General features: G+C 36.3%; 1 protein-coding gene across 1 annotated transcript in view; it reads left to right on the forward strand.

Annotated features, from left to right (window-relative positions):
* NDC80 (NDC80 kinetochore complex component) overlaps positions 1–26332 on the forward strand; it is a 52969-nt gene that overhangs the window by 18401 nt on the left and 8236 nt on the right. The window contains exons 8-14 of the mRNA XM_045781876.1: positions 544–637; positions 1870–1976; positions 2727–2871; positions 6401–6606; positions 11076–11228; positions 13790–13879; positions 25731–25823. Coding sequence (XP_045637832.1) covers positions 544–637; positions 1870–1976; positions 2727–2871; positions 6401–6606; positions 11076–11228; positions 13790–13879; positions 25731–25823 — 888 coding nt within the window. The remainder of the gene's footprint in view (positions 1–543; positions 638–1869; positions 1977–2726; positions 2872–6400; positions 6607–11075; positions 11229–13789; positions 13880–25730; positions 25824–26332) is intronic.

Raw genomic sequence — 26332 nt, forward strand, 5'->3', positions numbered from 1 at the left:
AATAGTGTTACTTTCTCTTGGATAAATATTAAGAATGCTAATATTCTACTATTTAGATTTCTACTAACCATGCCATTTTTTTTAGACTGAAGTTACAGTGTAACTACAGCCTTCATTCTGGTTTTCACAGCTAGACTTAGATTAATTGGACTTAGGTCATCATCAGTTCATTTAAATTTCTCATAAGGTTGATTACATAAAGATAAATGTGCATTTTATGTTGAATTATATTTATTAATAAGCTTCCTTGTTTGACCTCAGAATTCTGAAGGTATGGTTTCTTTACTGTTTGCTAATTATCACCTTTATCCAAATTTAAGTATTCTTTATTATTCTCATTCACATTAGAAGCAGCAGACTAAGTCTGTGCAGCATAATTAATGATATATCATAGGTTTGTGTTTCATTTATAGGAGTTCTTATAACTACTTAGTATTCCTGACTTTTCTTTTTTTAATTCAAATTTAAATTTTCACTTAGAAAAATGGAACAAGCTAAAAAGAAAATAATAGCTTTGTTTTTAAATCTGCTTAACCCAATCAGTTGTTTTTGGACTACACCATAAAATGCTATGAGAGTTTCATGACTGGTGCTGACAGTTTTGAAGAGATGAATGCGGAGTTGCAGTCAAAGCTGAGTAAGTGCTCTCATTCCTCGTGTGCTTGCTATCAGTCATGTATTAAACTCTGTTCGTGGAGTTGTAGCTCATTTTACCACACCCAGTGTTTGTATGAGCTACTCTAAATGTGTTTGGATGCCTACTAATTTTTGTCTTCATTGTTTCTTTGGTGGCGGGAAGTGATAATTAAGCAGAAAAAATACCAATTTTGGAGTCAGACCTGAGGCAAAATCTTTTCCTGGCTACATGACCTTAACAAATTACTTAACCTGTCTAACGAAGTTTTGCAAGACTAGGTGGCCATGTACATGAAGTATCAAACACTACCAGGAACACAGAAGATAATCAGCACATGTTATTCCTGTGATATTCCTATGATATTCATGCTTTACTGTTTGAGAAATTAAAGTACCAATTAGTCAAAAGACCTAAGGTCCCTTCAAAATGTGTGGCAGGCAGTTAATGGACCATAATATTTCCAAAGAAAGAAATTCTTTATGGTGTTTCCACTCTGTTATAACCTAGGGACATTCAGTATTTACTAGCTAACTCTAAAATGTTCCAGAGGAATTAGTTTAATTTTTTTTCTTTTATTAAGGTAGTCTCGTATGTAAAATGGTAGAATGGTAGGTAAAACAGATAAATTTAAGATGTGTAAAACTATTTCTCCAATGAAATCAATCAAAACAGGAAAATATCACCTTGCCACTATCAGCACAAAAGGTGAAAGCATTTCCCCTATGTTCCCAATGGATGTATCTTCCTGAAATAATAGGATAATTTCAGCTTGTCGACATAAGAAAGAGAGCAAAGTAAATGATGTTTCATTTTAAAAGAGGAAAATTCATAGTGATCTAATATAAAAAGCATTTGGTGAATTCATTTATTCACATAATATTTATTGTATACCTACAGTGGGCAAGCCACTATTTAGGCACTGAGGATACAGTAATGAATAAGAGCTAGAAAATCCCTGCCCTATGAGGTTACCTCTACTAGAGATAATAATAAAATAAACAACTATCATTCAAAGGGTGATAAGTGATACGAACAAAAATAAAGCAGGGTAAGAGGGTAGAAAGTGTAGTGAAGGGAAAGGTTTGCTGTTTTAGAGGGTAAGCTATCCTTCACTGGTAGCATTTTGAGCAGAGACTAAAGGTAATAAGGGATAGAGGAATGGTGAAGACCTGGGGGGAAAATGTTTCTAGGCAGAATTGAAATCTTACCAAGTTCTGGGGTTTTCTCTCCAGAGGATTTATTTAATGTAGATGCTTCCAAGCTGGAATCATTAGCAGCAAAAAACAAAGCATTGAATGAACAGATTGCAAGATTGGAACAAGAAAGAGAAAAAGAACCGGTTAGTAAACATGCTTATTTCATCAATAGGCTTATATACTTAGCTCTTTTGGACTCTTGGATCTCCTTAGAGAATACCAGCTGTTTCTTTATCCAAAAAAAAAAAAAAAAAATTAACAAAATAAGCTTCTTAAAAGTTAATTTTTTTTTACATAGGACAGAACTCCCCATGAAAACATGTTTGGTATCTCTAGAGCTTTGTTTTCCCTTGTGATCTATCAGTCTTGAACTAATGGTGTTCAGAATATGATGAAAGAGTCTTACCTATTTACATAAGACCAAAAAGATCTTTTGAACAAGATCCCCATGTTACACACCTCTGGGGAGCACAATTTACAAGAAGCCCTGAGTTATGTAGTTAGTGAAAAGGGAATGGTGGTAAGTGGGTTTATATAATATACTGTATTCTAAGGGCTTTCTAAAAGCTAAATGATAATATCCAGATACCTAATTTTATTTGGGGTATTATATTACTGAGGTGCCTAGACCGTTTGTAAAACATCAGATTTTAAATGTTTGTGCTTTTTCATTCTGGCCCTTGACTTTTTGTATCCCAAACTGACTTCCTGGAAAGTACATCTTCTTAATTAAGTAATAACAGCAAAGTTCCCTTTTAGTTCTTTGGCTCCCTCTAAAAGGAAAAAGAAACGCTAATATACCTTTCTCCAAGATGAATTTAAATAATGTTGTGTTATTTTCAAGTAAAGAAATGGTTATCAATTAGAATAATATGTTTTTTTTTCTTTTAAAGAATCGTCTAGAGTCATTGAGAAAATTGAAAACTTCCTTACAAGCAGATGTTCAAAAATATCAGGCATACATGAGCAATTTGGAGTCTCATTCAGCCATTCTTGACCAGAAATTGAATGGTCTTGATGAAGAAATCTCTAGAGTAGGTAAGCACAACCAATGCAAAAAAGAGGACATTTCAGACTAGAATGAGGACCTGCCCGGGGTTTATCACATATGGAGACAGCTTTGTCATCCATATCATTTTTTCTTTAATGGTGAATGGCTATAGCAGGACACCAAGTTTTCAATGCCTTCTACATGTATTAGTTTTCTGAGGCTGCTATAGAAAAATACCACAAATTTGGTAGATTAGAACAATAGAAATTTGTTCTAAAGGCCAGAATTCCAAAATTTAGCACAGCCAAGCTTCCCCCATGGACTCTAGGGGAGAATTCATTTCTTGTCTCTTCCAGCTTCTGTTATCTGATGATATTCCTGAGCTTTTGGCCATGTCACTCCACGTTCTACCTTTATCCTCACATTGCCTTTTCTCTGTATGTGTGTCTCCTCTTCTGTTTGTGTCCGTTTCTCTCAACCTCTATCTTTTAAGGACATTTATGATGGCATTTAGGACCCACTCGATAATCCAGGGCAATCTCGTCTCAAAATATTTAATGTAATCATTCTGCAAAAACCCCTTTACCAAATAAGGAAATGTTTACAGATTCAGGGATTAGGATTTCATATGTTTGGGTGACCATTATTCAACCTACGACACCTTCTAACATATTTTCAGTTGTCTGATTTTTTAAAGCCAAGAGGGACCTAACCTAAAAACATATGCTGCCTGATATAAATATATATTCTATTCCACCTTGTAATTAATAAACCAGAGTCTTAAATCTCTGCTGGCTTCAGTCTGCTACAGTTGTCTTATCCTCCTTCACTACCTCCTAAGCCACTTAGCAGCTTAAGCTGATTGAAAAGTAAGATGGAAAGATGGAAGTACTACAATTCTTTGGAAGTAAAAGCCCAATTAAAGAAAGCATGTTTATATCCTGTGTGTGCCTGGCCTTGTTTTTCATAAGCACATATCAGTCATAATCATAAAATTAAAAATACTGTAACACATGGAGTGATATTTCTGTACTGCCAGAAGAAAAGCAAAGGAAAGTAAATCACATAAATCACAGAGCCACTGGATGGCACTTTACAAAATGAATAACTCTATGGACCTACTGTACTATTTTTCTAGATGTTTGTCTGCTTCAGTTTTATTCTTGTAGGATTTTACAGGCTGTGTCTGTCCCACATAGAATTTGTGTAGATAGTCCTTAGGATATTTGATGTAATGCTTAGTCTATATAATCATAACCATCTGTCAAGTTAAAGATAATTATATGAAGTATTTGCTTAAATCAATTTATTTTTTTCCAAATAATTCTGATTACATATATTAGATTTGCTCTAAACCAAGCCTTTAAATAATTTACACGTGGCCCCTAATGTTTATTCTCCATGATGACAAGAAGCCATGGACTAAGTTTTTATTATAGCAGTATTTGTAATGCAGGGACACCTGGGTGGCTCACTTGATTAAGCATCTACCTTCCGCTCAGGTCATGATCCCAGGGTCCTGGAATCGAGTTCTGCATCAGGCTCCTTGTTCAGCAGGGCTTCACCCTCTGCCTGCTGCTCCCCCTGCCTGTGCTCACTCTCTCTCTCTTTGACAAATACATAAATAAAATCTTTAAAAATATATATATATATATTTGTAATGCAATCAATACTTTATAATATTCTGTCTTCCTCATTGGTATATATCAAGAGAATTTTCGTATTTCCTACTTTTCTTGTGAGAATTTTTTCCCAGTAATTACAAGCTAAAGATGTGAGAGAGATCCTTTAGCAATTATTTGCCATTCCAGATTGATTTAGTTTGAGATAATAATTTGATAATTTAACCTAAGATGTTTTTATTCTGAATATTTTAACTTTCAGGATTAAAGTCACTCATGACCAAGAATCAAAGAGACCTATTTAAACTGTATAAATATAGGTAGGTAGGTAGGTAGGTAGGTAGGTAGATAAAGAGAGGAAGAAGGAAGGAGGGGAAGAAGGGAGGGAGGGAAGGAGGAAGAAAGAAAAGGAAGAGAAAGAAAGAGAGAGAGAGAGAAAGAAGAAAGAAAAGAAAAGAAAAAGGAAAGAAAGAAAGATGTACCTTGTGGATTTTTTGTGCAGATTCCTGTGATAAATGTATAATGTTTTACTTCAGCAATTTTTATTTTGAGCTCAAGTGTGGAACTTCCCAAGTACAATGCTACAAATGAGTTATAACAAAGCCAAGATCTTGATCCTGTCAGCCCATGGAATGATTGTCTTGGCCCCTTTGGTCATGTGTATTCTCATCCATCTATCCCAGCCTGCTTTAAAGTACTATCATATTCTTTATAAGCTATGAATAACAAAAGGTTGGAAAATACCATTCTGTATAACCTCAAATATTTTAAGTTTGATAACTTTTCTTGCCCTTTGCATGATCATTTGCTGGTTGTAAGTACCATTTTGTCTTAGTACAATAATATAGTCATTCTTGCTTACAAATTTTGGTAAATAGATGGGCTCCCAGGTGGTACAGTCGGTTAAGCGTGTGACTCTTGGTTTTAGCTCAGGTCATGATTTTGGGGTCCTGGGATCAAGATCGAGCCCACGTCAGGCTGCTCGCTCAGTGTGGAGTCTGCTTGCAATTCTCTCCCCTTCTGCCCCTCCCACCTGTACTCACGCTCTCTTTTTCTCAAATAAATAAATCTTTTTTAAAAAAACAAATTTTGGTAAATAGAACGAGAACTTAACCACAGTAGTTACTTAATATTTGATCAAACTACTGAAAATGTTAGTGAAATAAGAATAAAGTGATGTATTTGAATATAAATATTTTTATATTTGTGAAAAACTTGTGGGTTTTCTGACATAGCAGAGACTCATGCTGGAGTATTAAAAGCATTTAAAGTGAACGTTGGCGGGGTGCCTGGGTGGCGCAGTCGTTAAGCGGCTGCCTTTGGCTTAGGGCGTGATCCCAGCGTTCTGGGATCAAGCCCCACATCAGGCTTCTCCGCTAGGAGCCTGCTTCTTCCTCTCCCACTCCCCTTGCTTGTGTTCTCTCTCTCGCTGGCTGTCTCCCTCTGTCAAATAAATAAATAAAATCTTAAAAAAAAAATTAAAAATTAAAGTGAACATTGGCAGACTATCCCTCTTAAGTGTAAAATAATTCTTAATCCTATTTGTGGGGCCACATTTTTTTCATGTAGCACTTTCTGAAAATCACGCAAGCCAAGAGGGAAGTAAGTTTCTAACATAAAACTTTAATTGTATCATCTTTCAGGAACGTTAACAAAGTAGGATCAAATAGAATCATCCCCAAAAAGAGAAGAGAAAAATATACATTTACATAACTTGGAAATTTAGACATATTAATCAACTCTATTAATGATATCAGGGCACCTGACTGACTCAATCCGTAGAGCATGCGAGTCTTGACCTTGGGGGTGTGAGTTTGAGCCCTACATTGGGTATATAGACTGAGTTAAGAAAACTAAAATCTGGCTCAACAATGTTTTAAAAATAAATAAATAATGGCCTCGATTTCTTTGTAGGAATTGAAAGAACTAAACAAATTTGTTTTCTTCAATACAGAACTAGAATATGAAACAATGAAACAGGAGAATACTCGCCTACAGAACATTGTTGATAACCAGAAGTACTCAGTTGCAGACATCGAGAGAATAAATCATGAAAGAAATGAATTGCAGCAGACCATTAATAAATTAACCAAGGACCTGGAGGCTGAACAGCAGCAGTTGTGGAATGAAGAGCTAAAATATGCCAGAGGGAAAGAGGCGGTATGTCGTCCCATTTCCAGAGTGGCAACTTAGAGCTGACGTTCGTCAAGGTCTATCCCTGTTAAGAAAAACTGAGTGGATAGAATAAATTGGCTAAAGAGTTAAAACTTTGTAGCATTGACATTTTACTAAAACACACTCATCCCTTTATGTCAATTCAGTAACACTCCAATTTCTCTCAATCAGATTTAAGGTAGCCTGTATTATTTAGCAGTGAACCAAGAAATAAGCAAAAATGTCTCTACGTGCAGCGTTGGTGGTATAGTGGTGAGCATAGCTGCCTTCCAAAAATGTCTCTAAGCCCATGAAAATAATGTTCATAAATCACATGCCTTTTATTCTAGAAGAGGATATGAGTCAATTCTTCATTTACCTATTCACTCTTCAAACATTTATTTAAAATCTGCTGTGTGCCAACCCCCCTGCTGAGCTTAGAAGAATAGAGATAAAAAGACAGACTCTCCCCTCAAGAAACTTCCAATCTAGTTGATATGAGACCATGAGAACAGACTTCTAAAAGATGTTTACATAGGGTATTGAGGAAGCATATAGTATTCCTAACCCAGATGTAGTGTTTGTGGTGTGGGAAGATGTATGAGGTGATTTTTAGAAAGGTTTCCTTGAAGAGATAATACCTGAATTGGGAAGTGTAAGTAAAAGTTATCTTGGCAAGGGTAGGGGAGTCAGCAAGCAAGTATATGGGAAAGCTCAGAGAGAAAATAGCGTGTTGTACTCTGGCATCAGAATCTTTTCATATGGCTGGAGCTTAATAGCAAGGGATAGGGGCACACAAAAGAGAAGACTCAAAAGAAAAAGCACAGACCAGATGATAAAAATTCTTTTCATATTTAAAAGTTTGGACTTTATCCTGAAAGCTCCAAGAAGTCCTTAAGATTTTTAAACAGATACTACATTTCAGAAAGATCTCATTTTTGGTCATGTGAAAAATGGAAGGGGGCAAAACAGATAAGGATCTATGGCAGTAATGTGGTGAGAAGTTATGAGCTGAATTTAGATAGTGCTAGTGGAGATTCAAAGTGGGTGGATTCTAACTATTTAGGAGGTAGAGTGAGTAAGACTTGATGAAAGAAAAAAGAGGGCATTCACAGTGTCTGGCTTGGGCCATGGGACAAACAATAGTACCACTCACTCCAAAATAGAAGAGAAGTGGCCAGTAAGGAATAGGGATGGTATACTGGACCTGTTATGTCCATGGGGCATCCAAGTGAAAATATCTAATAGGCTATTGTTCTGTGAGTCTGAACCTCAGCATAAAATATGAGGGTCTGCAATATAGATCAAATAAAAATCAGTATGTATTGTGATTGAAACCACAAGAGTAGATGAATTCACCAAGGAAGAATACATAGGCGGAAGGGAGCAGCACCAGCATCTTAAAGTGAACAAAGGTCCTCTAAGAGAGGCCTTAAAGTAAGTGAGGACTAGCCAGACAGGTCAAGAGGATAGAAGCTGAGAAAGGAAGTCAGGAAGGAATTAGCAGTGTCAAATGCAATAACAGGATTTAAAAGTTTCTGTCAGATTTGGTAACAGCAGTCACTAGTGACTTTCACCAGAATCGAATTATTTGACTCTATTTCAATTTTATAGGTAGCTCATTATCCTTTTAGCCAACATTGTTGAGAAAGTGGGCATATTGGCCGCATGAATTTCTGGATAATTAAAGTTTATCCTTATTTTTGTTGGCAGTCCCTTATAAATGTTCTATTCTGCCTTGCTAGCTATGGACTCTTACTCTTCCTTTTTAATGTAGCTCTCGGTAGACATGAGCTTTTTCTTAATGATTTTAGCATAATCATGGATGTGACACCAATATATTCTGAAACAACAGCAAGTTAACAGGTTGTCTGGGGACCAAATAATATTTTCCTATCAAATAATTCCAAAGTGATCTTTTCTGCTATATATAATATTGCATTCCTAAGAAAAGTTATGTAAGACACTTTTTTAAGAAAAGGTAATAAAATGTGTCTTTTGAAGGGCTCTCTTTTTTTTTAATGGAAAAAATAGAGAGTTTCAATATTAAATTTTGAAGTTTTCTACCCTAGTATTTTCAGTTATAATGTTTATTTGTAGGTATGGTACTAAAATGTATACCTCACTGAGAAAAATGTAGTCTGTTTTATTCCGAAGGTAATGGGGTTTTTTATCCTATTACTTCCAGCACTTTCCTTAGTACGTTATTTCTTATAAACATTTATCACTATTGTTAAAATAAAAAAAGTAGTTCAAACAAAGCAGCTCTTTTTGCCCAAAGGGAAAATATTGGTTTTTCATTCTGGCCACCTTATAAAGTACATTATAGGCATAATACAAATAGTTTCTTAAGTTTTAACTGTTTTGCATTTTTTAAAATTTGTATTTTGCACACCTATATATGTAATTTTTCATGTGGAAAGAACGGTTCAGTGTGAGCACAAACATATTGCCTCCCTTTTTAATCCCCGTTTCACAATACCTATGCTTTGCCTTGGCTGTCTTTACTCCCTCATCCTAAGCCTCGGTAATCTCTGTCCCTGTGTATTAAGGAGAAACACAGACATTTGTAAGAAGTAGACTATAGTGGTGATCCCAAAAATCTTTGAACCTAGAATTTTGTAAACCTATATTTTAACCCTGGATTTTCCATCACATACCTGTGTGAACTCAGCATGTTATCTAACCTCTCATAGCCTTGGTTTCCTGATTAATAAAGTGAGGTATGGTTAAACTACATCAGTGAACCTGAAGTGAGTTCCTTCAACAAACTTTAATATATTTTATATCTCAATCACTGTGTGGGAATGGGGAGGTTATGAATCTCTGGACCAGATGAGCTCCTGAGTTTAGCTAGCTAAGATCAGCTATATAAATGCTATTCTTTATTTTGGAGGATCAGGCTGAAAGAAGAAAATTATATGGGAAGTAGGTAAGCAGTGATCTGATTAGGGCAGAGTAAGCCATACACAGTGAGAAAAAGGGTACTAGATGAGAGAGAGATTAAAGAATGATAGCAGAATACAGAAATTTAATATAAACATTTGATCCATCATCTTTTTTTCTGAATTAATTTTTATTCCACATGCCAGCTCTGGCTGGTAGTAGCCTTCTGGATCTCTATGTTGAGATAAACATTGAGCCAGCATCTGCTCATCAGGAAAGTGTGTGATCAGTTTTCACTGTCTGAATTGCTTGTGGGAAGAATCATGTGCTACACATTAGCTGTCCCTGCAATTAGACATGGTAAAGTGCATGGGCTTGTGAAAACTGTTTTCATTTAGATAAAAAAATGCTAGTGAAGAACAGAAGCAACTACCTATAATACCATTTAGTGTAAGGACAAACAGGTACACATTTTAGTAATCCCTAAAGAGCTACTATATTACAAATTAGAGTAGTTGAAATTTTTTCCTGATTCATCAGTAAGAATTCTTAAATAAGGGGCACCTGGCTGGCTCAGTCTGAAGATCCTGAGACTGTTGATCTTGGGGTCATGAGTGTGAGCCCCAGTTTGGGTGTAGAGATTACTTAAATGAATAAATAACTTTAAAAAATCTTTAACGTAATATGTAAGTAGCACTGCTTTTGAGAGCCGATAAATTTTTGGAAATTACAAATTAAGCAAGTTTCAATGCATGCTCTTTCCCCATTGCATTCTTTCACTCAACGTGTTCAGTTTTGTGGATAGGTTACAACAGTGAGAAACTATGTGTGTATTAAATGGAGGAAGCAGTATGAAAATAAATTGTCTAGACTCTGCAAATTCATTTATTTTTTCAAATATTTAGTACCTACTAAATGCCAAGTACTGTACTGTGTCCTGAGGGGACTGCTTTCATGGAGCTAACGATGAAAGTAAATAAAGTAAATAAATATGTCAGGTAGTAGTAAGTGCTATAAATAAAAATAAACAGGATTGAGAGGTTCAGGGGGCTATATTAAAGCAAAAGCCTTTCTGATGATGTAATTTGAACAGAGAGCCCTGAAGGAAAGGAAGGAGACCAGGAAATATAGAATTGTTATTAAAATATTTTTGTTAAAGTAACATTTGTGACTTAAGTGATTGTATTTCACTTATTTTGGATAAATGAAATTTATTTATTTTGTACATTGACAACACTAAGGTTTGTTTGGTTTCATAATTTCTCTGACACATTAAAAAGTAAATTTTAGTTTATACCTAAATATGGATTCTCGTTCCAACCTATTTGTCCAGTAAATGAAAGAACAATAGTATATTGCTTACTAATTAATTACGGTTTTTAAATTATCCTACAGATTTAGTGTGAATAAAATCTTTTAATCTTTGTATTTTAAAACTGCCACCCTTACTACTAAAATACACCAAATTACTAAACTACAAAAAAATACTATAATTTTTATGTGTAATTGCAGAAATACCAATTGAAAACCATATGGAATGGGGCTGTTTGGTTTACTTTAATGTTTCTTTTTGTGTTCTCTTCTTACAGATTGAAACACAATTATCAGAGTATCACAAATTAGCCAGAAAATTAAAACTTATCCCTAAGGGTGCTGAAAATTCCAAAGGTTATGACTTCGAAATTAAGTTTAATCCTGAAGCTGGTGCCAACTGCCTTGTCAAATACAGAGCTCAAGTTTATGTAAGTAATCATGAGTACTTCAAAAGATTTTTAAATGATATGACTAATGTCTTGTTCATTTATTTATAAGAGTTTAAACTTCAGCATGTTTATAACTGGGGACTGAACATAGAAATAAAACACTGAAACTTAATCTTCCTTAGTTTTGGTACTTAAAAGTCTCTATTGTACCATCCTCTTTGAATTATAAAGCCTTTCTTCCTCTGTACCTACTTTATTTACTCACATAACCAATAGAAACTTTGATTATATTTAATATAGACACCAGGATTATAAAGAGAAAAATTACCTGACCCTTGCTCTTAAGTTGCTACTTAGAGAAGTAAGAGAAAGAGAAAGGCATAAATAAATAATTGCTATATATGCGCTTTATTAGAAATGTTTATAAGGTATGGTATTGAGATCAATTCTTGTCAGAATTGAGGGGAAAGAAAAGTATCCACAGAGATGGTGAACCTGGAATGAAATCTTGAAAGATGAGGTATTTATTGGGATGGTCTACGGGAAAGAGCTTCAGGCACAAGGACACACGTGAAGTCGTGTGAAGGCATGAAATATAATAGGGCATTAAGTAATGCCAGCAATCAATAATGAAAAATCACCTGATTTTTAAATATGGCCAAGGATGTAATTTGGAGAAGGAAATTTTTAAATCGTTCTATTGCAGCTTCTTAATTATTCACAGATTTTAGTATTTTAGTGTCCCCCTCTAAAATGTCACTTTTTCAAAATACTTAGTTTTTGAATAAAGAATGTCAGTCTAAAGCTATGCATTTTTCCCTTGAGAATCATTCATTCATTCAATAAATTCTTGATTAAGTACATACCATGCTCCATACCAGCCAGGTGCTAGAGATGAAATAGCCAAAAAGATACAATTCCTACTTTCCCAGAGATTTCTGGAGTTTATTGGTGAGCAGACTTTGATTAAATGAAGCTAGACTCATTTTCAATAGAAAAAATCCATTCAGTAAACATACAGTTTTTTACTGAATTGTTTCTCAAGCAGTAGTTAGGTAGACAGACAGGCTGGCAGCCAGATAGTTTACGCACCACTATTTTGAGTAGTTTGACACTGATGCAAGAAAATAATTACCTGCATCAAATCAATGTAGAAAGGATTACCCAATACAAAAAGAACTCACATTCTAAGAAAAGAGGGATCTCTGGAAATAGTTTTACATAATAATAGAACAATAAAAATAGAAATAGCATCCAGAAGGTGCAACCCCAAGTGTTACAAGTAGTATTTGGAGAAAAGTTCTTAAAGAGGCATTGCATATTTCAAAAAAAGAGCAGCCAAAAATAAAACTCAGCAATAACTTCAAAAGACCTATTAAAAACATAGTAACACACAGGGTTTTCTTTTGGTGATGAAGATTTGTAGTGAGAGGTGGTGTTTATACAACATTTAATGTACTAAATGCCACTGAACTATATGCTTTAAAAGAGGTAGTTTTATGTTAAATTCATTTAAACTTAACTCTTTCAGTTTAACCATTTAAAGTATGAGTTTGGCCTCAATAAAAAGTAATAATAATTGGAAACAATGAGGTACTGTGTTGAAAGAAAATTAGTAGAATAGAGGAAAAACATAAGGAATACAAGTAGTAAGAGCTTCAAGGTTGGTGAACACATGGAGATGCAGGGCACACCCAGAGGGTAGGGAAGCTCCGTGCCCCTTCCCAAGTACCTTGCCCTATGTATCTCTTCCATCCAGCTGTTCCTGACTTTTATCATTTTTAAATAAACTGGTAAACATTTGTCTGTTCTGGACACCGACCTTGCTTTATTCACAGAACAACCCACCCTGTCAATCTCTCTGCAGTAGTATGTCGAGATCTTCCTGGTTCTTTTTGCAGTCTCAGAGTCCTCATTGTGTTGCTTATTCAACCAGTCCCTGCTGGTGGACATATGCTGTTTCAAGTCTTTTGCTATTACAACAGAATTCCAGTGAATAGCAGAAAGAAGAAATACAAGCAGATAATTGTAGGATTAAACAATTGAAAAGGATTAAGAAAAATATAAATTATTTTTAAGAAAGATACTGCATTAAAATAAGTGTACTTATAAAATGTTTAAATAATAGCATTGAATCTCCAGAATCCATAAGCAAGCCTAAAATTTTACAAGTATTCAAAACCAAAAGCAAGTTGCATTCTATATTTATAGAAATTACATTGAAAATTAGTTTTATTGGCACTCCTGGGTGGCTCAGTCGGTTGAGCAACATCTTGGTTTCAGGTCATGATCTCAGAGTTGAAAGATCAAGCCCCACATCAGGCTCCTCGCTCAGCAGGGAGTCTGCTTGAGATTCTCTCCTCCCTTTGCCCTTCCCCCAGCATGCACACTGTCTCTCTCTCTCTCTCTCTCATAAATAAATCTTTTTTAAAATTACTTTTATTATCTTATTTATGATGTATTAATTTTGTTTAAAAACATCATGGCTTCACTTTTTTCCCTCCAAAAGTGGCTCCTTCTATCACAATGTGTAGATGCCTCATGAGAAATTTTGTACTTATTTATATCATATGTAACCCATATTCCTATGTATTTTATAGGTACCACTCAAGGAACTCTTGAACCAAACTGAAGAAGAAATTAATAAAGCTCTAAATAAAAAAATGGGGTTAGAGGATACTTTAGAACAGGTAAGTAACAAAACAGAGTTTTTAAAAGCAAAAATAAGATTTTTAACACTTAAATGTGGTTTGTAGTTTCTAAGGAATGAATTTGTAGCTTTTAAGGAATGAAATTTTAATAAGATATCATGGAAAATGAGAATTGGTTATACCTGTGACTTAGAAACATCTGAAGTAATTTTTTAAATAACTTAAACATCCTAGGCTACACGTTATCGTTGATGATGAAGTGAAAAAAACTGAGTAAATTTCCCTCGATTTTTTTTTTTTAAAGATTTTATTTATTTATTCGACAGAGATAGAGACAGCCAGCGAGAGAGGGAACACAAGCAGGGGGAGTGGGAGAGGAAGAAGCAGGCTCATAGCGGAGGAGCCTGACGTGGGGCTTGATCCCATAACGCCGGGATCACGCCCTGAGCCGAAGGCAGACGCTTAACCACTGTGCCACCCAGGTGCCCCTCCCTCGATTTTAAATGGAGAATTGCCCCCCTTCAACTTGAAAGAATTTAATATCCTTTTTTTTTTTAGTTTTATTTTTATTTAAATAAATCTCTACACCCAACATGGGGCTCAAACTTACGACCCTGAGATCAAGAGTTGCATGCTCGTCAGACTGAGCCAGACAGGCGCCCCTTAGTATCTCTTTATACTATAAGGAATTTGAGATGGCTACCTTAAAAGTAGATATGTATCGTTTGGGGCTTGAGGCTAAGTAGCTATGATAAATTAGGAGATTTTTATTAACCACATTTTTCATTCTGCACCATGAAATTCAGGGGAACTCAGATGCCTATAAAAGTGTGTTTCCAAAAAGTAGGTTTCAGAGAGTTCCTGCTTCTAAGATACTTGAAATGTAATATGACCAATATCCCTGAGAGAGAACACTACTATTAATTCAGTAACCTTTAAATATTGTTAAAGTTCATTAAGAAAAGTTAAGAAACTACTTATCAACTACACTCAAAAGGTATTGTTTATATGACACCAAACAGTTGAAGGAAAACCCTGGTTAACTCAGCTCTTCAAGAAGTATTGTGGCATTTCAAGATACAAAATCCTATCTTCGCTCAGAATAGAAATGTGTTTTTGTCATCTGGAAATAAAACCTATGCATTTCACAGATTATGCAAGTAACCCACATTTTTTTCATGTTAACAAATTCTATCAAAACTTACTTTGTATTAGAAAGAATTCCCACTCCTCAAAAAAATAGCAAACTTTGTAACATTAGATAAGTGGGCAATTTCATGATACTATTATTATTGTTTGGGATTTCTGTAGCATCACACAATGGAAAGAAGATAAAGAATTAGGACTGCTTTAACAGGTACTCTACAGGGTGTGACAGTTGTTGAAGATGAAGTCTTTGCTTAACTTCCCTTCAGTTTGATTGCTCTTTTGTTGGAATGCACACTAAACCTGTAGACTTTCAAACTGACTTGAAACTTTTTAAAGGCTAGAGGCAGGAAAACTTGGGGAAGAGTTATAAAATGCCTGCTATAGGTGGGGCACCTGGGTGGCTCAGTCGGTTAATCATCTGACTCTTGATTTCAGCCCGGGTCATGATCTCAGGGTCCTCAGATTGGGGCACCATGCTCCGTGGGGAGTCTGCCTGAGAGTCTCTCCCTCTGCCCACTGCCCCCCCCCATGTGCTCATACTCTCTCTTTCTGTCTCTCTAAAATAAATACAGAAATCTTTTTTTAAAAATGCCTACTATAGTATAGGCCCAATGTTAATATTCCAAAGATAAATATAACAAGTTTGAATGAAATGTAAGCTCCCATTTGGAGAAAAAGACTGACCTGCAGTTATGCTAATCAGATTCACATTTTTCAAAACCATTTTGGGCATAGAAAAAAGTGACTTGTAGGGAAGCAACTAAAATTGTTAAGAAGTTAAACCAAAGTATTACAGTAGAAATAGAAGGAAGGGGACAGGTTTAGGAAATGTTGAGGTAGACCTCAAGCATTTTGTGGGAGACTGTGAAAGCTGGGAGGGAAAGAAGTACCAGTAGTAACTTCCATTTTTCCGGTGTGGGCAACCTTGAGGAGAAAAAAATGAGTGCAGCTGATCAGCACAGTACTGGAGATGTTGAGCTTGCTGTCTGCAGAACGTAGACATCCAAAAGGAAGCCAAAGCAATAGATTCAGAACATGTGGAGAGGTTGGGTCTGAAAATACAGATTTCAGAGTCTTTACCATATAGGGGTTACTTGAACCCACATGTGGGGGATATTTCTTAGACTGTGTAGAGGAAAGTGGCAAGGATTAAATCTTAAGAAACAGCATTACTTAAGAGATAGGCAAAGGAAGGAGATCCTAGGAAAAACTCTTAGAAGTGGACAAAGGGCGCCTGAGTGGCTCAGTTGGTTAAGCAACTGCCTTCATCCCAGTCATGATCCTGGGGTTCCAGGATTGAGTCCCGCATCAGGCTCCCTGCTCAGCAGGGAGTCTGCTTCTCCCTCTGACCCTCCTCCTCTCATGCTCACTCTCTTTCTCTCTTTCATTCTCTCTCCTTCAAATAAACAAATAAAATCTAAAAAAAAAGAAGTGGACAAAATAGTCAAGAGAACAATCAGAGGAAGAGAAATGCACTAAAAGCCAAAGTAGGGAAGAATTTCAAGAAAGTCCTGATTCTAACTAAATTTACTGTGGTAGTTACTTCACATTATATACATATAATAAATCATGATTTTGTACACCTTAAACCTATACAATAATATATAGTAGTTATATCTCGAAACTAGGCAAGGAAAAAGGAACAATCAATAATGTCATATGCCTCAGAGACTAAAGACTAAAACAGTTTTTAAAATTTGACAATTTAACCAAATTAAGGTAACATAAGGTAAAACAGCTATTTGAAATAGTGATGGTTAAACGTAAATTAATGAATTAAAATAGCTAAAACGATGTTAAAATTTCAACTGAGTAAATCTGAAGATCTAAATGGCTTTATACGGCAAGTCGAAAATTGGGCAGCATCCCATTTAGCAATTAGACAAGAGCTCTAAAGGACTACAGAAAGGAAAACAATTTTTAAGGCAAGACAATGAAGTCATAAACTTAAAAAAAGAGAGAGAGAGAGAATTATTTCAGGCAAGATTTCACTTCCCTTTGAAACACAAAAGGGCCTTATTAGGTGTATTACCTCACTCGTGTTAACCAGAAAGCTCTAGACTGACCTGTTAAGACTACATTCCTGGAGAAGATTGACACTGCAGTTAGGTTAGGCATTAAGCTCTGGTTTGGTGACGGGCCTAACACAAGTGACTCTATTTTGAACTGGTGGTTTCCCATTTAACAATTTCCCCCTTTTGATCACACTATCAGCTTGACACAATTTAAGGCATTAGCACTACTCTCCAGTACCACTTGTAGCTTTTGTTGTTCCTTCCTGTGATATCCTTAGATCGTGACATTTTTGCTTAAACCTTGTGACAGTTACAGTTCTCAATTCCAGGTTAATAATCCTTAAATCTGTCATTCTTTTCACTTCTTTTCAGTCCTAGGGAGATTAAAGCTTTTGAGAGAATATAACACACTAGGAGATCTTTATTGTTATAATAAATAAGGTAATTCCCAATGTTTGGAGTACACTTTTGAACCACGCTCCCCGGGACTGATACCAAGTCAAAGAAATACCCCACTGAAGGAGTCTTTTTTTTTTTTTTTTTAAGATTTTATTTTTATTTATTTGACAGAGACAGCCAGCGAGAGAGGGAGCACAAGCAGGGGGAGTGGGAGAGGAAGAAGCAGGCTCCTAGCAGAGGAGCCTGATGTGAGGCTCGATCACAGATCACGCCCTGAGCGGAAGGCAGATGGTTAATGACTGCGCCACCCAGGCGCCCCAGGAGTCATCTTTTTAAGCCAAGTGGCTTCCTTAGTGATCTTATGTAACTGAGTTCCAGCGTCCCCAGAAGTGTTAGTCCAGGCGCAGCAGGTAGTGTTGACCTCAACACCCTGCTTGGCTAAAAGATAATGAAGGGCTATCCTATTACCAAGAACAACTTTGGCCAGAGTCAAAGTAAGCTAATTTTGAGTCATGAATGCCTCCTGGTAAATCCCTTCTGCCTTGACAATTTAAATTTCAGGAGGTGACTAGTGAGGTATCTCAGTTTGTGGACAGTTAGAGGCACAATTAAATAACCTAAGAGGCATTGCCCAATTATATATTAGCCATGTAGGCATTCATAGGCCCAAGGGGAATAATAACCACCACAAACAAAGAAAAGCCCTGTTGGGGCCGAAATCATTCTGTTAAGCCGGTCCTGTTAATGGATTAAATCACAGGGATTGCTGCCTTCAACTATCCAAACCAGGGGTCAGTTAGGTTTTCTCCTCGCCTGAAATTAAAAGTTGTTCCAAATACCAGAGGTTAACTCCCTTAGCAATGGCCTGGGAAATACAGATGGTGGCTTTATCTTTCCAGGCCAATGCCAAACTAAGGGAAGAGAACAATAGAGGGTGTCATGTTTAGTTAAGGTAGGAAATCTTGATCCAGCATCTTGGGAGGAAGCAGTCTATCTTGCTGTCAACTACTTCTCTTAGTTAATCTTTAATTTGATTTGGAGGTCTCCATCACTTGCACGGGACAAGATATGTCTAGGGTTCAAGTCCCTGAAGTTTTGCCGCCATCTGGGTAGGAAGGAGGTAGTACAGTCTCTTTCAAGGAGATTCAAGGCAGTCTTTGTTCTTAGTGATTCCAAATCAGAAGTCAGGGGAGAAATTGGAAACATTAATTTGGAAAGTCATAGTCAGATGTGTGAGAAATGAGAATAATCCAAGACCTAGTCTGATTTATAGGTATATAACAAAACCTCAAAGACAACCGGATTATAATTTAATATCTACAAAGGTTCAAACAATTTTTCTCTCTACAATTACCCCCATATTTACAGAAGATAATCAGAGTAAAATAATTTATTTGCATTAAACGTGGTCTGATTATTTACATAAGAATAGCAAGAACCGTGATTGGCCATATAAGCTCTTTAAAATTGCTTTGCTGGAGTCTTGTAAGCATGGTATATGGATCAAGTGTGTCGTTCCCGCCCCCCTGCAAAAAATCTGGGCTGCCTGTCAGCAGGGAGTCTGCTTCTCCCTCTCCCTCTGCCCCTCCCCCCAACCTCACCCACCCCCACCCCCGCCCGTGCTTACACACTCTCTCCTCTCAAATAAATAAGTAAAAGCTTTAAAAAAAAAAAAAATTTTTTTACTTAATTAAATTCATTTCAATCTTACAACCCTGACCACACATAGAATATCTTTCCCTTATTATTTCTAGCAGTTTTAATTACACGTATTAGAATTTTTAACCCTTAGTAACTTTTAATTTCTAGTAAAATCTAAGAAGTAAGAAATTATAAATTATCTTTTATATTACCATTCTGTGAATTAGCAGACTAATAAATACTTATGATTTCTAGAAACATTCTTTCTCACAGAAAATTTGTCAGCGGCATAACACACATTTATTGTAAATTCCACATATCTTTAGTTCCTGTGTAAAAGGAAGTAAAAAGTGGATAAACCAATATTCAGTAATTAATGTTTTAGTATTTTATTTTCTTTGGAAATGATCTAAATAGTGAATGAATTTAATTTAACTGTTCATTTAACTTAACCTAGAAAAACTAAGTTTCCAGGTTATCAAAAAGATTTGGGGAGGGGCGCCTGGGTGGCACAGCGGTTAAGCGTCTTCCATTCAGCTCAGGGCGTGATCCCGGCGATCGAGCCCCACATCAGGCTCCTCTGCTATGAGCCTGCTTCTTCCTCCCCCACTCCCCCTGCTTGTGTTCCCTCTCTCGCTGGCTGTCTCTATCTCTGTCGAATAAATAAATAAAAAAAAAAAAAAAAAAAAGATTTGGGGAAACTATTTAAAAGTTCACCTAAAAAGTTTTTATCTTTTTACATCCATTTAATTTACTTTTTCTTTACTATGTTTAGATTACCCACCAAAACTTCATTAGACATTAGACAAAGTCAGCCATCATCCCAAGCTAATTTTTCTTGCTGACAAATTTTGTAAGAGATAACATAAACTCATTTGATCGATAAATCCAGGTGGAATAAGACTTACATGTATGCATGTTATTCAATGTTGATAACTTGAAAGAAAGGTTTAATTAAATCAACAAACTTAAGCTAACTTGAATATTAAATATTTTCTTAGGTGACTGTGAATTCAGAAAGCATTTGGGTTAGTTTCTATTGCATTTTTAACTTTTTATGAATACTGAATGTATTTAAGCACTTATTTTAGGTCAATTAAATAGAGCTTTTTTACAAACTAATTCATATCAATACCATCCAGAGATAGAAAAATACCACACACCTTTATTGCACATATAATAGACATACATAAACATATAGACAGATGTAAAAAGAGACCTTATGGCTTCTGTTTTACTAGTTTAAAAGAATTTGTATCTAAGTTGTTTTTCTGGTAGAGGAATAAATTAAGGCTACCTGCTTGAATGGCTTAAACCAAGTTTTATTTTTTTTTTTTTTAAGATTTTATTTATTTATTTGACAGAGATAGAGACAGCCAGCGAGAGAGGGAACACAAGCAGGGGGAGTGGGAGAGGAAGAAGCAGGCTCATAGCGGAGGAGCCTGATGTGGGGCTCGATCCCGGAACGCCGGGATCACGCCCTGAGCCGAAGGCAGGCGCTTAACCGCTGTGCCACCCAGGCGCCCCTTAAACCAAGTTTTAAATGATGTTTTCTTTTTTCATTTTTTTCCTGATAAGAATTACCTCCCTTAAGTCGTACTTTAACATTTACATCTCAAAGGCACAGGAATAGAATACAAGTTACAAGCCTTTTAAAATAAATAGGGGAGGTTTGGGGGCTGGTAAAAAGAAATAGATGAACTTTGAAATGCGTCTAGAGCTGCATTTCTAGTTTTGTAAAGAAGTGAGTAAACTTGAAGATCTAATTGGCTTTGTTCAACAATTCATAAATCAGGCAGCATCCCATCTAGCAAATAGAAGGAAGCTCCAAATGGCTACAGAAAGCGAAAGAGACTAGAGGCACGCCGTTAGGAAGCTTGATAGTCTCCTGAATGATAAATGGTAAAAACTCAAACCAAGGCTATTGTAGTACACATGGAAAAGAGGGATTTTAAAGATTGAAACAATATAATTTAGTGGTCCATTTGGATGTGAGCCCAGCAGGGCTCGATCCCACAACCCTGAGATCATGACCTGAGCCAAAATCAAGAGTCAGACGCTTAACTGACTGAGCCACCCAGGCGCCCCTGAAGATTTTTAAGTCAGGGCATAACACCCTTGTGTTTTAGTAAGCCCATAATGCTTGCATTTTGAAGGCTAGTTTAGAAGTTCAAGGAACTAGAGGCACACAGTTCAGAAGCGCTAACAGTATCCTAAGTAACAAATGGTAAAAACTCAAATCAAGGCTATTGCCCCGAGGGTGGAAAAAAGAGATTTAAAGACTGAAAGGGTGTAATTTAGTGGCCCATTTGGATGTGAAGGTTAAGGAAGAGAGAAATTAAGAATGTTCAGGTGTCTAGCTTTGGTATATGATGTTAAAGAAAAAGAAAAATTATTCATGACACTTGTTAAAGGAAGTAAGGTGGACTTCATTCAGGGGGACTATTACAAGGAGGTTTTATAATAGGTGAGAAATTGGGCTCAACTCCAAATACAACAACAACAATGAAAATGGGAATTTGTAGCCAAGGAGAGCAGGGTGCAGATCAGTGGATAAAGAATTACCGAGAAGAAACACTAGGGGTAAGGGAGGATACTGTCTAAACCAACCTAATAGCGTTCTTGCTGAAAGCAGGTCAAGGTGATCAGATATCAGCTGGAGGATGTTGGAGGATGAGGAACTTGATTAGATATTGAGGTTAGGGATTCTGATTGAACTGTCCTAAGCATGATTCTTGCTGAAACTGGACAATACAAAGACAAACACAGAAGCCAAAAAGTCAGCCTCTTTGAGAAGAGAGTTCAGAAGAGCTGAGTAGTTTGGTTGAAGAGAATTTTTTGGTAGTGATGTTCTAGAGCCTTGATGAAGAATACAGGAAGAAGAAAGAATATAGAAGAAAGAATTTCAGGGGCACCTGGGTGGCTCATTAAGCATCTGCCTTCGGCTCAGGGCGTGATCCCAGCGTTCTGGGATCGAGCCCCACATCAAGCCTGCTTCTTCCTCTCCCACTCCCCATGCTTGTGTTCCCTCTGTCTCTGACTGTGTCTCTCTGTCAAATAAATAAATAAAATCTTTAACAAAAAAAAAAAAGAAGAAGAAGAAGAAGAAAGAAAGAATTTCAGGCCAGGTTATGCTGAGTTTCAGATCTCTAGAACATCAGAGTGGAGAATGTCCTGTAAGCAGTTGGATTGTGTATATAGATATAAATAGGTATTTGTTAGCATGCAGTTAATTAAAGCCAAGAGATTTCCCAGGTGTGAAAATGAAAGAGCAAGCTCTCCCAAGTGAGCAGATGAGAATACAGCCAAGATCAGAATCCTGGGAGAACATCCACATCCAAAGTACGAGCAGAGAAAGAGAAATTTATAAGGAGGAATTAGAAGGACCTTCCAAGACTTAAGAGAAAACTAGGAGCTTCCATTGTCGTAGAAACCAAGGAAGGGGATTTCAGAAAGGCATGATCAGCAACTATATATGTTACTCAGATATCAAATAAGATTAACTCTGAAAGGTGTTTATTGTTAGCAATTAAGATGTTGATGGTGACTTTTATAAAATCGACTTCATGAAGCAGAGGAGCCAGAAAGCATATTGCTGTGAACTGAAGTTTGAACAGTAGTAGAGGAAGATACTATAGTATGAATAGTCTACTTTCCATGGTATGCTACAAATTAGACCATCACAAAAGTTTGAGTCTAAGGAGAAAAGATGTAACAGTAGTTAGAAAGTAGTGTATGGGAAAGATTTTTATTTTGGGGGGTGGGGGAGGGGGTTGTTTGGGTTTAAAGATGAGAGCATGAGTTCAAGAGAAAGAAGTTAAAGTTTAAAAAATTAGGACCAAAAGGGATTGATGGATTTGAATGTGGTTCATGAAGAGATACCATGGCTTGGCGTCCAGAGAAGAGCTAAAGGTTGCTTCTCTTCATGAGGAAAATGGTTGTCTGGCATCCTGAAACTGACTGGAAGGAAGAAGGAAAGGTCTCATACAAATATTTTGGTTGATGGGAGGCAGGAAGTGATGGAAATCCAATCTAGTGGCTTTTGTCTTAATGACAAAAGAAAAAAAATTAAAGTAACTAATGATACCTTCTTTGCTTATAAGCTGTTGGAAAGTTGTTTAATGAATGAATGAATGAATGAAATACTGGAGGAAGTATGCCAAATATAATAGCAGTTCTTTGGGATGATAGAATTATTAGTAATTGTTATTTTCCTTAATTTTTCCCTTATTTACCACAATGGAAATGTATATTTTTGTAATGGGGTCGGGGGAGGGGGGGCAATGTTTAATTGATGAAACCTTAGTAAAGCTCACATGAAAGTTAGAAGCTGCTCAGAGATTAAGTAAACATGCTTTTGACCAAACATGACTTCCTAGTGGAAGTTCTGATTATTTGGGTATCCAGTGGTCTTACTGCAGGTAAATTTAATGAAATAACTTAACTTCTCACTTACTTCAGAAGTAACGTATCTTTAGACTGGAAGTTTATAGTGTGGGAGTCAAGTGTGAATTGCCCCAAAATGTGCCACTTTGGCATGCATCTTATTTAAAGCTGAAAATATTCAAGACCCAAAAGACTCAGAAAGAAACTTTGATCTCCACCCACCCCCTAACTGCCTAAACGAAATTAAAGGACCTCCTCCCAGAAGGGAGCTATCACCATAGATAACTACAGTATAATATAAATTAGGGATGGCAGACAGGGAGAAACTTAGCAAAGTCTCTTAGAATTCCTAAGTCCCATTTGGGTCTGTGTGGCCCAGCAAACATTGTTTTCCAAACGTTTACTCTTCCATCTGCCTGTGAATTGCTTTCCTTTTCTTGAAATCCCAGACCGCTACCCCCTTATCTTTAGTTCAGGATGACAAATATACTACATTTTGCTTGTCTTTAGAATCTCATGTCTTTGTGTATTCCCCATACATACAAGATTAAATTTGATCTTCTGTTAATCAGTCTCATGTCAGTTTAATCCTTAGACCAACCAAAAGAACCTTAAGGGTAGAGAAAATTTTTTCCTGCTCAAGAATAGCTTCAGTAACTCTAGTCTTTGTGGAGGGAAAGCGGGGGAGCCAGAGGGAGAGGAGAGAGAGAATCTTTTTTTTTTTTTTTTTTTTTTTTTTAGGGTCCAGGGGGGAGAGAAAGAATCTTAAACAGGCTCCACGCCTAGGATAGAGCCCACCACAGGGCTCAATCCCATGACCCTGAGATCATGACCTGAACCAAAATCAAGAGTCAGACACTTAACCAACTGAGCTACCCACACCCCTCTAGTCTTTAAAATAACTTGAAAGTCAGGTGGTATAGAAAAAGTCCTTGGAGGGGCGCCTGGGTGGCACAGCGGTTAAGCGTCTGCCTTCGGCTCAGGGCGTGATCCCGGCGTTCTGGGATCGAGCCCCACATCAGGCTCCTCTGCTATGAGCCTGCTTCTTCCTCTCCCACTCCCCCTGCTTGTGTTCCCTCTCTCTCTGGCTGTCTCTTTCTCTGTCAAATAAATAAATAAAATCTTTAAAAAAAAAAAAAAAAAGAAAAAGTCCTTGGAGTTAGAACATCTAGGTTGGAGTTCTGGGCATACGCTTGCTGCATGATCCTAAGTGAATAGCATTCATTCTGGCCAACTCTTCTCATTTGTGAAGTAGGAGAGGAATATTCCCTACAAAGAGACTCTTGATAAATTAAAAGTATATGCAAGTTTCTCTAAAAAATAGATAGCCATTTTACCATCCTATCATTTACCAAATAACAATTGCTTCACTAAATTTTTCCCAAAAATTTGTATATGTAATTTTTTTGTAACTTCATTTATGTGTTGAATTGTCCTTTTAAAGAAAGATCCAGCTTATTTATACATTTTGCTATTTTCTATTTCCTACAGCAAATATTCTCTTCTTGGTCTAGCTGGAAAACATTCCATATTAATTACTGGCATTCAACTGGTATTAGCGGTATTAGCGGTATTAGCAGGAAATGAAATTTGGCAGGAAACAAAATTTGGAAACACTTTTTTTCTTTAGTTTTGGTTTCAACACATCTTAAAGCTCAAACTTTAATGAGGTTAAATGTGTTTAATTTATTACTCTTTGGAAGAATGTACTGATTAATAATCAGTTAGCAAAGATCTAATAAAATCAATATGAAAACTTCTCTTTAACATCCTAGAAAGTAAACATGCAGATGAAAAGCTAGATAACTAATAAAATAGATCAAATCCAACTAAGGCTAGACTTCAAAACTAGAGGGCAAAAACAACTTATATGTATTAATGAATTAATATAAAAATGTTAAGAGTGTATATAATGCATATAATATTTATATAATATATATGAGAACTTAAAAACACTTCCACAGCAACTAGTGGAAAAGTTATTGGTATCCTTATTTTACTGAGAATTAAGCCAGATTTTTCATTCCTAACTAATGCCACTCTGCATTTAAGTATTGTACGTCAAAAAGTGTAAGGGGTGTGTGTGTGTGTGTGTGTGTGTGTGTTGTTATTGTTGTTGTTGTTGTTGTTGTTGTTTAACTCCTCTTTGGGGAATGATAAATTCTGGGGACAAATGATACGTGAGAATCCAAAAGGACTAGAAATAACATGGTTCAGTCAGTAATATGAAAGTTTTATAACTTACTAAAATGTTTTTGATGGATGGTTATGATTTCTCAACCAAAGTTTTCTTTTCCAAGTTAAATACAATGATAACAGAAAGCAGGAGAGGTGTAAGAACTCTGAAAGAAGAAGTTCAAAAGCTGGATGATCTTTACCAACAAAAAGTTAAGGTAAGAACTTTGCCACAGTTTATATAGGTGAGCCTTGACCTGTTCTGACATCTAACAAAATCTTTAAGCTATATCCTATAACTTGTATTTAAGTTTCATCTAATCTTCTAAAGTTTATTATAAAGAATTATTTTGTTCTTTTTTTTCTTCTTTTTTTAAGATTTTACTTATTTATTTGACAGAGCACAAACAGGGGGAGCAACAGGCAGAGAAAGCGGGAGAAGCAGGCTCTCTGCTAAGCTCTATGTGGGGCTCTATCCCAGGACCCTGGGATCATGACCTGAGCTGAAGGCAGGCGCTTAACGACTGTCCATGCAGGCGCCCTATTTTGTTCTTTTTCCTGGAATTGAGCTATTTCACCCTACAACATGTTTACTTGTTCCATTGATATTTTAGACTTGAATATGAGATTCTGTATGCTTGTAAGACCAAAACATGTTTTAAATGTAATCTCTTCTACCTTTTATAGAAATTTAGTGTTAAGTACTCCTAAAGCATAAACCTCCAAC

The sequence above is a fragment of the Ursus americanus genome, chromosome 19 (assembly GCF_024610735.1).
Source record: "Ursus americanus isolate L20-20 chromosome 19, mUrsAme1.1.p, whole genome shotgun sequence".
Taxonomy (NCBI): domain Eukaryota; kingdom Metazoa; phylum Chordata; class Mammalia; order Carnivora; family Ursidae; genus Ursus; species Ursus americanus.